This window comes from Lynx canadensis, chromosome B4, assembly GCF_007474595.2.
Source record: "Lynx canadensis isolate LIC74 chromosome B4, mLynCan4.pri.v2, whole genome shotgun sequence".
Classification (NCBI taxonomy): domain Eukaryota; kingdom Metazoa; phylum Chordata; class Mammalia; order Carnivora; family Felidae; genus Lynx; species Lynx canadensis.
In genome coordinates this window covers 6,451,361-6,468,538 of record NC_044309.1, presented here as the reverse complement: position 1 = coordinate 6,468,538, position 17,178 = coordinate 6,451,361, and the positions used below count along the sequence as shown (strand labels likewise).

The 17,178-nt window shown below is 50.0% G+C and overlaps 1 protein-coding gene across 3 annotated transcripts in view; it reads left to right on the top strand.

Moving 5' to 3' along the window:
* The window catches only part of SFMBT2 (Scm like with four mbt domains 2), a 227,004-nt gene that overhangs the window by 174,187 nt on the left and 35,639 nt on the right, over positions 1 to 17,178 (top strand). For all 3 annotated transcript variants that reach the window (XM_030321061.1, XM_030321063.1, XM_030321065.1), the window contains 4 exons: positions 5,789 to 5,902; positions 9,009 to 9,051; positions 10,516 to 10,586; positions 13,352 to 13,491. In XM_030321061.1, coding sequence (XP_030176921.1) covers positions 5,789 to 5,902; positions 9,009 to 9,051; positions 10,516 to 10,586; positions 13,352 to 13,491 — 368 coding nt within the window. The remainder of the gene's footprint in view (positions 1 to 5,788; positions 5,903 to 9,008; positions 9,052 to 10,515; positions 10,587 to 13,351; positions 13,492 to 17,178) is intronic.

Below are 17,178 nucleotides of genomic sequence, written 5' to 3'. Positions count from 1 at the left end.
TCCGCCTCCTAGATGTGTGGCCTCGGGTGCTTCCTGAGTTTAAAACCCCCTTTCTTATTGGTGCAGCTGCATAAAATGTGTAGAATGGGGGTCTGTACCTCGTAGGATGGTTGTGGAGATTGGCGGAGGGAAGTGCTCCTCGTCGTGTTTGCACCTGACGGTGACGACTCAGGAAGAGGGGTGGCCGGCGAGCAGGAAGACAGGCAGCCCCTTCTCACTTCGGCCCCGCCTCCCTGCACAGAGCCTGAGGTCCATCAGAACAGTGAACTCCCGTGTCTGTGCACAACTTAATGCTGTTGCTGGCGCTCTGTGACACAGGGCCGTACTGTCTCTGCCTGTCACAGAGCACAGTGTCCGCACAAGAGTTCGTGTGCACTTGGCTCGCTAAATGCTCGCCGCATATGTAAGGAGGAATCAGTAAAACCCGTGTTTCCGAACGAGAAAGTGATCTAAGATACAGCGGTCCCTTAACAACTTCTATCTTGCCAACTGAATTTTTGAGCCAGTGGGATAAAACCAACATTCAAGAACTCTTTGGTCAGTGTTTCCCTATGCTCGGTTCAGTTCCAGTAAACTCCCTCCATCTCCCAATCTACGGGAGGAGTCTGTTAAAGTGCAGATCCCTGGGGCACCCGGGTGGCTCAGTCCGTGACTTCGGCTCAGGTTATGATCTCACGGTTTGTGGGTTCGAGCCCCGCATCGGGCTCTGTGCTGACAGCCTGCTTGGGATTCTCCCTCCCTCTCTCTCTCTCTCTCTGCCCCTCCCCAGCTCGCTCTGCGTGTCTCTCTTTAAAAAATAAAATAAACATTAAAAAGAAGTTTAAAATGCAGATTCCCGGGGCCACCACAGACCTAGTGCATCTGAATCCCAAGCAGGGTCCAGGAATCTGCATTTTAAAATCCCCTTCCCCAGGGGCGCCTGGGTGGCTCAGTCGGTTAAGCGTCTGACTTCAGCTCAGGTCGCGATCTCACGGTTTGTGGGTTCAAGCCCCACGTGGGGCTCTCTGCCATCAGCACAGAGCCCACTTCCGTTCCCCTGTCTCCCTGTTTCTCTCTCCTCCTTGCGCTCTCTCACTTTGTCTTTCTCTCAAACGTAAATAAACATTTAAAAAAGTAAATAAAGGCACCCTCCCCAGATGGCTGTTCTGGGTGCTAGGGTTTGTGAAGGACGCTGAGATCTAACGGGCAAGGTGTGGCGTGGTCTAAAGGAGCTCCCGTCGAGGCCACCTCTCATATATAGGAGAGCAGGTGCAGGAAAGTGCCCCTTAAGCCTTTCTGTAATTTGTGGAAGAGTCAGGTGGTTAATAAGCATTTCGCCGAGGCTTGCAAAAACCAAACAAGGGAAAATGCAAATGTGAAAGTAATTATATTTCAAGCCAGCGTGGGTGGTTTTAAAATCTTGAAAAGGAGGGACGGCCTGCTTGAGACAATTTTGGGAGAAGCTGTGTCGGCAGATCAGGGGCCCGGAGCAGGGTTTCCCGAAAGTTAAAGAGGCCGGTCGGACAGTGGGCATGGTCTGCGGGCACAGGCTTTGCATCCTCCCCGGTCTGTTCTGTCCCTAAAGCTGATGCTCGATGAGACAGGGCCTTGGTGGCCGGCGACAGAACTCCCTGTTTTAGGCCAAGTCTTGGGCGAAATGTGTAGCTGGGGGGAAGGCTTTTGGTGGGCGGCTGGCGGATCGCCTCTCCAGGGGCTTTGCTTACAGGACCCACACCTAACTTGGGCTTTTGAGCTGCCGTGAGCATGGACGGGACTACTGTCGGGCCGCCTTCCTGTTTCAGAGGCCCCAGCCCGTCGTCGTCTGCCTGTGGGGAGGGGGCAGCGGCCACCTCACCGTGGGGACCGTGCAGGAGGGATATGGGGGCCCAAATAGGAACGGGACAGGCGCTAAACCGACCAAACTAAACCAAACCCAAACCCAGAAACAAACACGGGACAAAGGAAGAAAAGCGCCCACCCGAAATGCTTTCTCCTAAGGCCCCCAGCGTTCGATTGTTTACGGTCAGATTCTCCTCTGTGGCCTTTTTCTGTGCCTCGGTTTACCCATCTGGAAAACGGGGACAGACCCAGTCCCCGTCGCTTTGGGTTGTTGGTGAAGATCGCGCACCTGCCAAGTGTCGGGCCTGCGGGCAGTGCGGCGAGCGTTTGCGGACCCGTGAGTGTCCCTCTCCACACGCACACGCACCCCGGATCCCCTTTCTGTCGCTTTCCTCCAGGTGGCCTGCTTCCCGTCCCATCCTGGTCTTGCCATCCACAGCATTGCCCGTCCCTCGTTCCTTAGGAATTTGGCTCCACAGCTGGGGGGGGGGGGGGGGGCGTGGCAGTCTGGCTTCGTAGAGGGGCTCCTGCAGACGAGAGGAGGCTGGCGGCCAGCACACGGGGTTTCCGGCCCCCCGTCTTGCCGGCTCCCACATCGCCAAGCAGCTTTCTTCCCTCTGACGCCCCGTCTTTCCATCGCACGCGTGAGCCCGTCACGATTTGCTGCGGCCTCTCTTCCTGAGGGTTCTGAGCAAGGTTGACTTCCTTCCTTAAACACCTCGTGCCTTTCTTCCCTTCCTGCCTTTGAACTGAGGTGTGGGGCTCGTTCTTCCTGAAGCCCGTGCGGTAGGAAGGACAGTGGGACTTCGTGGAAGGGGCCGGCCATCCACGGATCCGACGTCACGGTCGCGGGGTATAGCGAATCGCGGAAGGCTTCGCAGGCTCCAAAGTGGCTCTGAGAAGTTTATACGCCTCACGTTTGCTTTGTGAGCGTGGATTCATCGCGGTCTGGTTTTATTTTCTGTGAAGGTCACTTGTCCTTCATGACTCCGGCCTCTGTGGCAGTACTCTTCAGGCACGTGACTCCTTTCTTCCCAGAGCGTTTTGTGTTGCGTTGTTATTGTGGTGAAAGTGAGGTTGCGATTGTGAATTAGTCGATTCATTCGCAAGGGCCAAAACGCGTAAAAGTTTCTCTCCCCCTCCTGCCCCATTCCTCAGTGTCTAAGCTCCTTTCCCAGCAAAACAGCCACTGTTAGCGTTTTGTACTTCCTTCCAGGTCTGTCGTATGCACGTATAAATATATGTTATTTCTCCCTTTTAAACAGATGATAACCTACTATACACACACGTTGTGTTCTGCCCTGTGCTTTTCTTTTATTCAACAAAACATGGACACGTCTCTACATGTAAGTGTATGAAGTGGTTTCTCGATCTTTTCTTACAAATGGCAGAATATCCCATCATACGATATACCATAATTTATTTAGGCAGATAGAGATCGAGGCTTCCCGATGGTTTTTCAGATGAAAGTTCTGGGGAAGAATGAATGAGCGGACTCCATATCGACTGATACAGCTGCAGCGAGGTCCGGGGTTGAACCTGACCTTGTGTTGTTCACAAGAGGGTTTCCCGGGAAATGGTCAGACTACTGAAGTGAGCCACTAAGCTTTTGCATTGGCAGGTTTGGAGACTCCAGAATAAGGAGAATCGCCTAATGTTTTTAATGGATTGCTTTTTATAAAAGCTCGTGGGTCCCTGCTCTTGAAAAATAGTACGTTATTTTTTAAAAAGATTATTCCGAGTCCAGCCAGATATATCTAGATATTGCATAAGATTGATAAAGAGAAATAAGGAATTGGTGTCCATCATTCAGAGGAGGGTTGGAAAAGTTTCAGGGTCAGGAAAACGTCTCTGGGTGATAAATAATCCACGTTTCCACCAGTTCATATTTAATAGATGCCTTAGTGGGTTAGATTTCAAAGTACGAGGAAGACAGGGCGGTAACTTTCTGGAAGGCCTAGTAGCTGACACAGTGTAGCTTATAAATATTTGTTTTGAATGGAGAGCATGATCAAAGAATTCTAAGGTATGGTAAAGACAGCCATATCAATATATTAATGTAAACACTATTACAGAAGCGTATATATTAAAGCATTAATACCAAGAGACGTTTGAACCAGCAGAATATTGGAAGATGAAGGTCACAGTTCAGGAAGGAATAGGCTATAAAATTCACCTTCTGCTTCTTTTGGAAGCACTCCTTTGACCTCGAAAATCAGGTTTGCATCTAAACGTTAAGTCCAGAAATACAAATGTCTATCGTAGATGAATTCATTCCCTTAGCACAGGTGTTGAGTAGCTCAGAAACCCGTGCTATTTTAGGGAATCTGAGCGTGAGAACGTGCCCTGTAGTTAATGAGGGAACAGCTCAGTGACCCTCTTCGTTCGACCCTCCTGAGACTCGTGTGCCCTTCGGGACAGGGACGATAACTTCCACTTTGGAAGCTCCCTGGCAAGTTTCTTTACTTCTCTGTCTTGCATGTGGTCGTGTTTATTTGAGGGTCTCTTTGGCAAGTAGGGTCAGTAGTGGTTGAGTCATCCTATGAGACGGAGATGATTTCCATTCACTCGACTGTGTCGAGAAATAACCTCTGTCAACCTGTTTGCCTTCCTTTAACTCATATATTCTTCACGTTATGGGAGAATTGGGCAAAAGGGCAATTGGGATCGGTAATCATAGTACCGCTTTTTTTGAGAAGGGATCGAGCGTCGAACGTGACTAATGGCGATGATCGTGTGTGTGTGTGTGTGTGTGTGTGTGTGTGTGTGTGTAAGAATGTGCTGTCAGAGTGTTCGCTGGGTTAGCGCTGAATCAGGACCCCACGTGTATCAAATAACATGCTTCTTTACTGCAGTATCTACTTTATGATGAGAAGTAAGGGGTAGGAGCCAGTGCAGCGAATGTCAGAGTTACAACGGGTGGGACCGTCCTACGTCTGCTGGAATCACGCTTCATGAAGCTAAGTTTTGGGGGGGGGATCCGACTTAAAATTCATCAGATATGGTGTGGCGACGCGGATGTGTGAGCGGGTTCTACTGTGTGGTTTTCGCCTTGATTCTCAGTGAAGACACCAGAGCAAAGCAAGGGTAGGTGCTCAGAGCCGGTGAGCCCGTGTCTATTAAGAGTTCTTCGCTTTTGATTCTTAGTTCACAAGTGTCTTCCTTCAGTGTTTTCTTTTTCTTTCCCAAAGAATTGCTGAGTCTGTGTAGAAGTTTCTTCTTCTCACTAGCTTGCCGGGTTCCATATTGACCCCTGTAGCCAGAGCTCCGTGAAACCTTGGCTCATGTTACATGCAGATGTGTTCCGTCTTTCCGAGTCTCGTAGCCGTGGTGCTGATTTGTCACGAGGCATTCGTAGGACCGTGAAACGGGGTGACAGGCCGACCCCGCTGGAAAACACACTCTGGCATAAACGGTTTTGTGCAACGTGGCGGCGGTCCGCGGTCCCCCAAGGAGCTCGAAACAAGCAACCCCAGTCAAACTGATCAGTGAATGAGTTCCCTAGAGAAATTGTATCGTCTGTCTCCAGTGCTCAAAACCCGGCTTGCTGTGCCTCACTACTTCCTTTTAACCGTGATGCGAACTTCCCTTGGCTGAAGGTTGACCTTGGCTAAGCAGGAAGTGTGTCTGCTGGCTTAAACGTGTGCTGTGGCCCCGACCGCGAGCTCAGGTGCATTCCCTTAGGTTTGAAGGTGCTTTCAGGCTCCAGTGCCCGTTGTTCCCAGATTCCTTTCCCCGCCCTTCCCTCCGCCATTTACAGTAGGAAGTGTCTTAGACTTTTGGAGTCTCTACTTTACTTGAACCCCTTGTACTCTGTTCCAGGTATCGGTATCTGTCGTTAAGACTGTTCCAAGTTTTCTGTTCCGTGTTCCGGGAAATGTTTTCCTCATCTCAGGGCTGCTTGTGTTTTCCTTTCTTCTGGCTCTTTCTGGTAACATCTGTGCCTGTTGTCTTGACTTGTCCAATGCAGGCCTACAGACTCCTGCTCCGGAGTTTATTGTTGATGTAGAATCCATGGACATCTTCCCGGTGGGCTGGTGTGAGGCGAATTCGTACCCTTTGACCACACCGCACAAAACAGTCTGTAAGTATCGTCCGATGTGGACGGCATCTGCAGCTTGGGGGAGTAAATAGACCATTTTTTTGTGTGTCTTTTGTTTATTTTATTTTCTTTGAAAGTTTTTTTAATGTTTATTTATTTATTTTTTAATTTTATTTTTTAATTTTTTATTTTTATTTTTTTTTTTTTTTAAATTTACATCCCAATTAGTTAGCATCTAGTGCAACAATGATTTCGGGAGTAGATTCCTTAGTGCCCCTGACCCATGTCGCCCATCCCCCCTCCAGCAACCCTCAGTTTGTTCTCCATATTTATGAGACTCTTCAGTTTTTATTTTTGAGACAGAGTGCGAGTGGGGACAGGGCAGAGAGAGGGGGAGACACAGAATCCGAAGCAGGCTCCAGGCTCCGAGCTGTCAGCACAGAACCCGACGCGGGGCTCGAACTCACAAACCGTGAGATCGTGACCTGAGCTGAAGTCGGTCGCTCAACCAACTGAGCCACCCAGGTCTCCCTGTTTTTTTTGTTTTGTTTTGTTTTGTTTTGTTTTTTAGGGAGAGAGTACATGAGCAGGGGAGAGGGGCAGAGGAAGAGAGAAAGAAAGAGAGAGAGAATCTTAAGCTCTAGTGCTAGGCTCTATCCCATGACCCTGGGATCATGACCTGGGCTGAGATCAAGAGTTGGGCACTGAACCGACTGAGCCACCCAGGCACCCCCTTTTCAAAATTTTATATTTATTTATTTATTTATTTATGTATGTATTTATTTATTTATTTATCTATTTATTTATTTATTTTTATAAATAGACAGTTTTGTAAATAGTGTAGCTGAGTTGTAAAACACAGAGCTGCTGTTAGATGTTCTGTGGAGTGCCGATATTTTTGCCTCATGTATGCTTTCAATGTCTTTGTGAGATGAATATTTGCAAGCATCTCACAGGTCGACAAACGAAGTCAGAATGCTAAGGCAGTTGAAGGTCACAGAGTGGCAGAGATAAAATTCAAAATAAATACAATAATATATGTATGTTGTATAAAATAATATATAACATATGTAGAATAAATAAAATATGAAAGAAATCTTGACTGCCAGTTTGGTATACAATTCGTTATTTTGATTAGAGAACATTTAAGCTAAATACTGTGTTTTTGTATCAGCATGTCTGAGAGAGAACTAGTTTTTCTCATGAGACTTACCCTGAAAGAATCCTAATTGACCATAATAATTTACTGACATAACATACAAACAGCTACTCTTAGCACTAACCAACCAGTGAGATTTCAACTGTAGTTTGAAGTGTATAATGTCCTTCTGATCACAAAAATGCCGAATTAAAACAATATTAATAGTTAACCCAGAACTAACTCTGTGTTCTTAAATACAACAGTTCTGTCTCTTGAATATATATAGCAGTGTGTGTTTTAACATCTGCTGTTGTAGATCATTATCCTGAAATGGGACCTTTAAAAATCTTCAAGACTAATAAATCATGGCATTTTTTTCCACCCTAATGTTTATCAAGAGTATTATTTAAAATTATGAGCCCTTAAAGATAAGGGGTTTTAATTTTTGCGAAATAGATATTGCTAGTATTTCCTTTATTAATTTATATGCTAGCTTTACTTTCTAACGTCCTACGACATGGTTCCCGTACGTAGATGCTCAGAGTATTGCTAGAAAGGAAGCTTCCATCCTATATCAGTTCTGTTCCCTGCTGTCAGATTTTGAAGGACACTTGAGTCCTAGTCGATATTCATTAAGAGTGGGACAGTGGGGCACCTGGGTGGCTCGGTCCGTTGAGCATCTGACTTCGCAGTTTGTGAGCTCGAACCCCACGTGGGGCTCTGTGCTGACAGCTCAGAGCCTGGACCTGCTTCAGATTCTGTGTCTCCTCTCTCTGCCCCTACCCCACTCGTGCTCCTCCCCCCACTCACTCAAAAAAAGTGGGATGATACATTACCTGTGTGCCACAAAGTAAGTAGCCCAGATTACACACAGGTGGATGTTAAGGGATTATTCTCCCCCATACACAGTATTGCTCGATGAATCATCCAATGAGGGTAGTATCTTGGCCCTTACTTTAAGCCATTCCTAAAATTTTGAGCATAGAATAACTTTGTCATTATCAAAGGCATTCTCATTTTTTCTGCTCACTTAAAGTGCCACAGACTCTTGACTCCACTGGCCAGAGAGCCAGGCATGACCGGATTCAGTCACGCATTTGTTCTGAAGAGGCAAACTATAAATCTAAATAATCTAAACTCCGGTAGCTTTAGAAATTCTGTTCAGGGGTGCCTGAGTGGCTCAGGTGGTGAAGCGTCTGACTCTTGATTTTTGGCTCAGATCGTGATCTCGAGGTTCATGGGATCGAGCCCCACGTTGGGCTCTGTGTTGACAGCTCAGAGCCTGCTTGGGATTCTGGCTCTCTCTCTCTCTCTCTCTCTCACTCTCAAAAAATAAACTTAGAACTTTTTTCTTGAAATTACACATATGCTGGAAGATGTGGGATTGTCTGTGCCAGCATTAAGTGATGCCACGGTCTTAGGTCTATCTTTGGTAAGGTGCTCCGAATACGTTATATAAACTGTAAATCTTCTTGTCTGAAAAATAATTATTGGCTGGGTTATGTCGATATTCGTCAGACATATTTACGGGGTACTAATCCTCCTTCCAGTAATAATACTTTAGTGCAAAAACATACCTCTAATCCTAATTTGGGAGTATGCCGTATGGTAATATTATTGGACTTCCCGCGCTTTCCGTGGGGAAAAAGCAAACAATCCCTCTGGATAATCTTGCTCGCAACAATTTGTCCTACCAGGTGGATTAGGTGAGTATGATATGTGTGCTCTTTCTTTCTTATTAAAAGCACATTTTAGAATAACGTAGCTAGTGTAGTGGTACGATTAAATGCACTAAATTCTGTTTAGACTTCATTTCTGATGAGTCACGGTCTAATGCTAGAAGAAACTAAGGTAAAATTGTGGCATGAATAGAATAACTTTTCAGTGTTCAAACCGTTACTTTAAAACTGACACAGTTTTTACTTGAAGGCATTTTTTAAAGAAAGCTTTTGCCCAACTGGTGAGCAAAGCTGATTGTCCTTTTGCCCTGTCTTGCCTGTTTTCCAGCACAAAAAAAGAGAAAGATCGCAGTCGTGCAGCCGGAAAAACAGTAAGTTTTTGTTTCTGTTTTCCCCCGAACTGTGCGATCAACTCTACAGCGTTGTCTTTGTGGAGGGCAGGAGGCGTCGCTGTTTTCCTTAGGGACTTAGCTAGCACTTGTCACCCTAAAGGTGACAGCAATGTACGATGCCCCCACGGTCACGCACAGCTGCCCCTGCCCCGCACGCAGCACGCGGGCGTCCCTGGTCGCGACCGGCCTGCCAGGCGGCCCTCGGCCTGACGCCAGCTCTGCCCGGTCCCAGCAGGGTGCGCTCGAGGAAGCCGTGTTTCTTCTCTGCCTTTGCCAGCTGGCTCCGTTTTCTTCATAAAAATACACTGAGGGAAAGGAATTTAAGACCAGCATTTTTGCATCTCCCCAGGCTCACGTCGAAATAAAATGAGATGTAATAATAGCTGTATTGTCACTTGAATGCAAGTAACAGTTTGGGGGGCATTTCTCGTACCTTCGTTTCGAAACACAGTGTATCAGGTTAATGCGACTCCAGGTGTGTCCGGAGGAGGCTGAAATAGAGAGGAAGTAATAATCAACCGTCCCACCACGGAACCCAAATCTGAATTCGTTAACTCCCCGGTTTGCGGTCCGTGGACCCGTGGTCACCGGGGCAGCTCGATAAAACACACACGCTGCCGGACCCCCGTGTCCAAACTTTCCGGCTGAGCGGGTCTTCGGTGGGGCCTGACCGTCTGTACGTCTCACAAGTTCCCAGGTGATGCCGGTCTGCTGGTTCCAGGGACCCCACTTTGAGAACCGGTGCTGTAGCTGCCCCAACTTGAGGTCTCGTCATGGTTTACTTTGAGCTCATGTCACTCTTCGACGGTGTGGTTTCTTCCGCACAGCCAGCGTGGATACCCTGTGAGACCCGACACGCCTCTTTTTCCCCCGGCTACATTTTTTAGAAAATATTTATTCAGCAAGCGGTTCCTGAACCATACCACAAAGCTCTGTCGTAGGCTAGGCCCACCTGACGTTTCAAGACCCATCCGTTCACAGGCTTTGTGTGAAGATCCTTTTCGTGTAGCCGTGACCCACACCGGCCCAGATGCCAGAGATCAAAGGCCACCAGACAGTGGTAGTTCCCAGTTAGGCATTGAAGACAAGTCTGATTCGCATTCAAGTCTCTGCAAGCTAATACTTCTTCGGGTCTAAGAACATAATTAAGGATGTTATTGTAATTCTGTAGCAAGAGGCAAAGCCTGGAATGACCTAGAAGGACATCACTGACTAGTGATGTCCACTCGAGGGGGAGATGTTCCACTAGCTTCTTAGGGTTATGGTAAGAACTGGGGAGCGACTTGTGTGAAATGATCTTCCCCGTGGGTATTGGTGTTGCCGCTACATGCATGTGTCCTAGGGTTTCTGGAACGGCCCCTTTCAGTTGTGAAAGGACTTTGGAATGGACTAGTGTCTTCTAAAGGGTGCGACCCATGATCATTTCGTTTTCTTGATCTGCAGATTGCCATCCACAGTGCCTGTTGAGAAAATACCTCATGACCTTTGTTTATTCTCTCCCTTGGACACCACAGGTAAGTGAGCCCCTTTGCGGCTGTCTGACCCTTCCCAGTCTGTGAGGGGGACATTCACGTATTTTCCAGGTCAATATAAGAATGCCTCAACTCTGGGTTCTTTTTCCTTGTCTCCATTGCTACTTATTCACATACAGCTACTTTAAAACATTTTTCTCTTATTTTCTGATTTTTCTTTAATGTTTGTTTATTTTTGAGAGAGACACACAGAGCGTGAGTGGGGGAGGGGCAGAGAGAGAGAGGGAGACACAGAATCCGAAGCAGGTTCCAGGCTCCGAGCTATCAGCACGGAGCCCGACGCAGGGCTCGAACTCACAAACTGTGAGATCGTGATCTGAGCCGAAGTCGGGTGCATAACTGACCGAGCCCCCCGGGCGCACCTTTAAAAAACAATTTCTAAACCAAATTCTCTGTGCCTCTTCTGTTTCTTGGTCAGTAGCTCTAGATAATTCTTTCGGTCCGCAGGAGAAGAGTCCAAGTGCTACTTGGAAATGAGGAGCCAGTTAAGGTTGTATGCTGTGAGTGGTCACGTGGAAAGAAAAAGCGTTGAAAATATCCTCAGCACGCACTCCTTCTTTTGACATTTTATGCCATCCCACCTGCATTTTCTACTAGCGGTTAATACTTAAGTCCCCGTGGGCTCTTGAGTTGTTCCTTAAAACCCTCTGTGTTTGAAACCTGAGCACGAATAGTACGTGTCTTTTAACGTGTAAAGTCCTACATCTTCTAAATAACCTTTGAAAACACACATGGGAATTCCCCTTTGACAAACAAAGCTGATTATAGACATGTTTGTACATTGAATAATATATCTGATTAAGAATCCTGTATTGTAGCCAGAACGAAACCCACTCTGAGTTCTTCCAGGATTAAAAGCTATACGCCGTGGAGGAACCCTATCCGTCCAGGGTGTAGTGAGGAGAGCATTTTTATGAGTAGACTCACTAAAACTTTTTTTCTCGAGGTCTGGGTAGGGTAATCCTACCAAGAAACTTCCACGTGTGTGCAGCTGTGGGCATAATTTTCTTTGGTCTAATTTTGTTGTATAGAATTCAAACTTCAGAATGGTTTTAAAATGTCAGCTCTTCCTTCAGCGTCTGTAATTGTTATTTTACTCCTTTTGTCTTTTACTCACAAAAATAACACTTCGTGCTCTTTCCCTGTTGGTTCTTAGTTGAAGTCCTGTTAGGACAGACCTTCCTGGACCATTCAGTTACCATCCCAAACTCAGAACCGTTGTTAGGCAGAAATACCACTGTTAGCGTGGTTTAGCTTGGAGCGGCGTGGGGGAGGGCGCGTCTTGGCTGACAGCGAACCCCCTTTCTGTGTTTCCGGACATCTGGAGGCTGTAGGGTAATACCTTACTGTGTGGTTATTCCACTTTTCCCCGTGGCCCTTGGAGACACAACTAGACCAACAACTTGGCTAAGTCAAAAGCATAATGAAGGAAATGCAGATTTAATCCTCTGGGAGGTACATTTCACATCCATCCGAGCGGCAGAATGAGGCAGCCATACCTAGTGTGGGCTTGGACGTGGGACTGAGGCAGCCATACCTAGTGTGGGCTTGGACGTGGGACTGAGGCAGCCATACCTAGTGTGGGCTTGGACGTGGGACTGAGGCAGCCATACCTAGTGTGGGCTTGGACGTGGGACTGAGGCAGCCATACCTAGTGTGGGCTTGGACGTGGGACAGCAGGAACTCCTACACAGCGCTGAGAGGAGTGTAAGTTGGGATAGTCCGCGTGAAGATCGATTTGACCATGTGTAATAAAACGGAAGACTGCAGACCCCAGGGCCGAACAGATCCCCTCCTTGTTACGTACTTGGAAAACTCTCTTGCCCATAAGCAGGAGCAGATTTTCACAGCCGTGTTCGCTGAAGCCCTGTCGGTAATACCGAGAGAGTGGAAATGATTCAACGTCCATCAGTAAGAGAATGGAAAACTCGCTTGTGCTGTATTGCTGTAATGGAGTCACACACAGAAAATGGATGAACCTTCTGGATAAACGTTTATCAACTTGGATGGATCTTAGAACCTTCACATTAAACAAACCAAATGCTGCAGAAAACCACTTAGGGAATACAGTAAAACCTTGGATTGCAAGTGACGGGCAAGACGAGCCAAGATTTCTAATAAATTTTAACTTGATAAACGAGTGATGTCTTGCCGTACGAGTCGTATGTGATACCGAACGTCACGTGATCACAACTGAGCCAGTGGTTCTTGAAATTCGTTTTGATATACAAGTGCTTTGGATTACACGCATGTTTCCAGAACGAATTATGTTCGCAAACAAGATTTTGCTGCATTTTAAAAATATCCGAAATACGATCCATTGTGTGTTGACACACAAACACCCGTATGTGTGGTAAAGTTTATAGACGTGCATGGGAATGACAAACACCAGACTCGGGGAAGGGGAGCACAAGGTTGGCGGGGGGGGGGGGGGGCGGTTCTGGGGTGGAAAGCCCAGGGGAACTTAGCTGTGTAGCCGGTATTGTTTTTTTCTTAGCTGCCTAGTGATACGTTAGTTGTCACTGTGTTGGTTGTAGCACCTTTTGCTGTGTCTCGAATCCTGCATAATACACAGAAAAGTTCACGTATGTGGTAGAAAAAATATAACCAGAACTTCCAAGCTGGTGTGGGTGTAAAACATTCCGATGTCAAGACGCCACGTGCCTCTGGTAATTTTGACAACTAAGTGGAGGAAGCCGGTTTTTTGTTGGATCCTAAGGCATCCGCTGTGTTTCTCTTCCCTGCAGGTACTGTTAACGGGAAATACTGCTGTCCTCAGCTTTTTATCAACCACAGGTGTTTCTCGGGCCCTTACCTGAACAAAGGGAGAATCGCAGAGCTACCTCAGTCCGTGGGACCCGGCAAATGCGTGCTGGTTCTGAAAGAGGTAAAGCATGTTCGACAGTGGTCAGAGTTGGCTTATTTCCACGGGGTGTCGAAGATGTGGGCGGACTCTCTGAAGGAGAGAACGGAAATGTGAATCCGTTGAGGTGACATTTTCCAAGCCCCGGCTCTGGAGTCCTTGGGCCCAAGCTGGTCAGATAAGGATGGAGGATGGGTGAGTCAGAGACTCAACAGGCCGGCGGGAGGGATAGACCTTCCTCCCCTGAGTGCCGGGAAACGTCGCGGTGGGTTTGAATCAAGAGCTTCGGGAACTCAGGGGAGGTGGGCTGTGTTGGGGGGCGGGGAGGGCCTGGGAGTGCAGGCCGGAGGTTCTCTGGAGAGGTGAGTAAACTTTGGTGGACGGAAGGAAGTGCCGTGAGGACGGACACTCCCCAGCCGAGCCAGGAGTGGTGATGTCTCTCCCCTCCCTGGGCCGTACTTAGCGGGGTGCCTGCATGTAAGAGGTGCCTGCTGAATGCACCATGGGCTCCAGGCGCTTGCGTGACGTTTGTGTCCCGGGCGGAGCCCTGGCCACGTATCATCTTGACGGTATTGTTTCCCATTTCTCTTCCTGCCTCTGGGAATCCACCTGCAGATAAAGAGGTGCATCCTAATTACGTCGATGGAGGGTTTCCTCTCTGGTCTGTGTTTACGGCCTCGCCGTGGACCCGGTGCGGAGAGGGGTTGGAATTTTGGAACGCCATCTCTGCTTTTTTCGTGCATATCAGTGCTTTGTCTTAAGAAAGAGGACCCCACACTTATCTTCTTTATTGCTACCGTAGCACGAAGAACGTGTTTCCATCCAAGTGCGTTAGGCAGCCTCTTGGAGCCAGGCACCGCACGACGCCCTGGGGAGAACAGCAGCACTGTCTGCCCTCGGCCTGTTTGGGCTTCGTGGCCCTGACGGGGGGGATGGTGTGAGTCTAGAGGTGCAGTTAAGGGGGTGCTCGGTCAAGGCGGGAGCGGAGCGCTCCGGGAGCACAGGGGAGGCAGTGACAAGGAAATGCCAAGTGACACTTGATGTGGCTTGGGCAGAGTGAGTAGAGCCTCGGATGCACGGGTGGATGTTCGGGGCGGCGTCCAGGAAAGGCAGGTGGTCCCGCGTGGCGGGAGCGTGGACCCTCAGGCTGGGGACAACCCGTAGGTGTACAAGAGGACGTCCCATTTTGAAAAGATCGAAAGAGAGAAATCGGGCGGGCCTGAAGCGTGAGGCGGGACCGAGTAGCTGGCGGTCCGCACGTGGAGACCTCTGGTGTCCCGAGGGATGTAGACTTCCTACTCCGGAGGACGGGGACCCCCCCGCATCCCCCCGGGTGACACTGTGTCAGAGCCGGCCTCCTCACTACGAGAACCTCCGTGTGGTTTCGGACTCCCTTCCACTTCAAGAGAACGAGCTAGTTTTCGTGGAGTCAGAGCGTGTCTGCTTCTCCAGGCCGCCTGCGGAACCAGCAGCGAGAGACTTTATACGTTTAGAAAACAGAAATCCATTGTAGAGGGAAGACGGAGGTTGTGGCTGAGCAGAAACGCTGTGAAGAAACTCCGATCAGGCCGCTGTCGTGGTCATTTATTCAGAAGCGTGTCACAGAGAAAATGTTGGGAAGGGGGTTCCTGTCCTTAAATGTGCTTCCGGTCAAGTGGGAGAGACAAGCGGGCGAGTGAAGACGGCGGAGTGGGGGGGCGGCTCGGGTGCCGTGACGGGGCTGGGACGGGTGCTTGGAGGCCACACAGATGTCCCCGCAGTCTGTGGGGACAGGGCAGCCTGCACCCAGAAGCGCTGGGGGTGGTGCCCTGGGACGGAGGCAGGCAAGATCGGGAAAGCGGGCTTCCGGCACAGGTGTAAGGACCTCGAGGGACGGACACTGGGCACAGACCTGTATCGAGAGTCCCCGTGGGCCCTGCTGTCCTCAGCAGTTTGGACCCGCTTTCGTGGGAAGCCGCTCCCCTCCAGCAGGCAGGCGCTGCGTCCCGAGAGAGACCGGTGCAGGTCGGGCCCAGCCTGCCTGGCAGGTGGGCCTGTCTCACAGATGAGACGTTTGTCGCTACAGAAAGACGGTGCTGAGGCGGAGGGGACGCCCCTGAAAGGCCGTGGTGGTGCATAAACGGAAGGACCGCCGGTCAGCCATGTGTCAGGTGGCACTGACCTCGGATCCCTCCAGATGCTGGACTGGATCGAAGGAGACACTGAAGCAGGATTCCGTGTCAGGATCTGTGTCACGATGCGAATCACACGCTTGGACCGAGCATTGACCCTCCGCCGTCCAGCCCGTGACGGGGTGTTGGTACGGTGGGGCCTGCCTGTGTCTGGGCCTGTTATTTTCAGGACGGATCAGAAAGGAACAGGGAGGCCGGCAAAAGTAACGGAGACCCGGCGGGAGCCTTTGAAGCTGCCGGCAAAACCGTTTGTCACGGAACGTTCCAGCGATGAACACGAGGTCCCGGCTCGCCTGCCGGCTCCGTTAGCCGACGCGGTGGCCTCCTCGGGGGCCTGGCCGTTTGTCCCGCACGAGGTTTCGGAGTCCACGGCGGTTCCCCCCGATCAGTTCTGCGACAGGTGACAGCAGCCAAACGTGAAAGCCGGGCCGAGCAGTTCTCTGATGACGGAACCAGTTTTTCGCTGACGTTCAGAAACTGCATGAGTCAGGAAGAGAAGAAGAAGGGGAAAAAGCCAGCTCTTCAGTTCTGTGAGCTCCAGAAAAATTGTCAAGTTCCAGCAAGCCAATATTCATGCTGATGCGCTTCCTTCTAGCACCAGAACCTCCGTGGTTTCAGATTCCGTTTTACTTAAAGAGAACGAGGTCACTGGAGCAGAGACGGAGCGCGTTTGCTTTTCGGGCCATCGGCGGTGTGAGCGGTCGCAGGCATTTTCGTCTTTGGGAAATGGCCGGGCCGTGGCCGTTCTCCTCGTCCACGCTGCTCAGAGAGAGCAGACGCGTGCGGGTGTGGACGGAGCGGCCGTGGACGTGGCACGAGGCAGCTCCCGGAGCACGGACCGCCAGAGGGGGGAGGGTCGGCGCCTGTCCGCTCACCTCCTGGGCAGGGAGCCTCCCGCACATCAGACTCGAGAGAGGATTTGAGGACTCAGCGCAGACCCCCGGTCTCGATTCCAGAAAGGCGGCAGCAGAGTGGGTAGCTGACCTCCGAGAAGCTGGAGCCACAGCCGGTGAGCGGCCCAGCCAGGTCCGTCCTCCCCACGAGGGACCCAGGAGAGCAGGTCTTGCAGGGAGGGGACGGGTCGAGCCTGTGGATGGCCCCTCAGCCTGGGCCATCTTGTGGGAGCCCTGGGCCCAGACCCGTGGGGGTGGGACCTATAAGTACGAGCCCCCCCGGGGGGCTGTGTTTGTCATAAATCAAACCTTCATGCTCAGTGTGCTCGTTGTCACCCAGGGTCATCCTTTCCTGTCCCGGATGCTTCCTCCCCCACGCCTGCCGAAGTACCCCAGGGTGTCCCCAAGACCCGTCCGCTGCAGGTCTGTGTGCCCTCGGTCGGTTTACGAGGTTGTGCGTCACCATGCTCCCGCTCCTCCGAGCATGCTGCAAAGGTGCTGGGGAAAGTTCTGCTTACTCCTTCTTTAAGTGCAATCTCCTTCCTGAGTGGCCAGGCCTGTGCCAGGGCAGTGTAGTAAGGGGGGTGCTGTGTGCTTGTGTCCGTGTGTGAAGGAGAGAGCCCGCACGAGCACACGAGGAGGAGGAG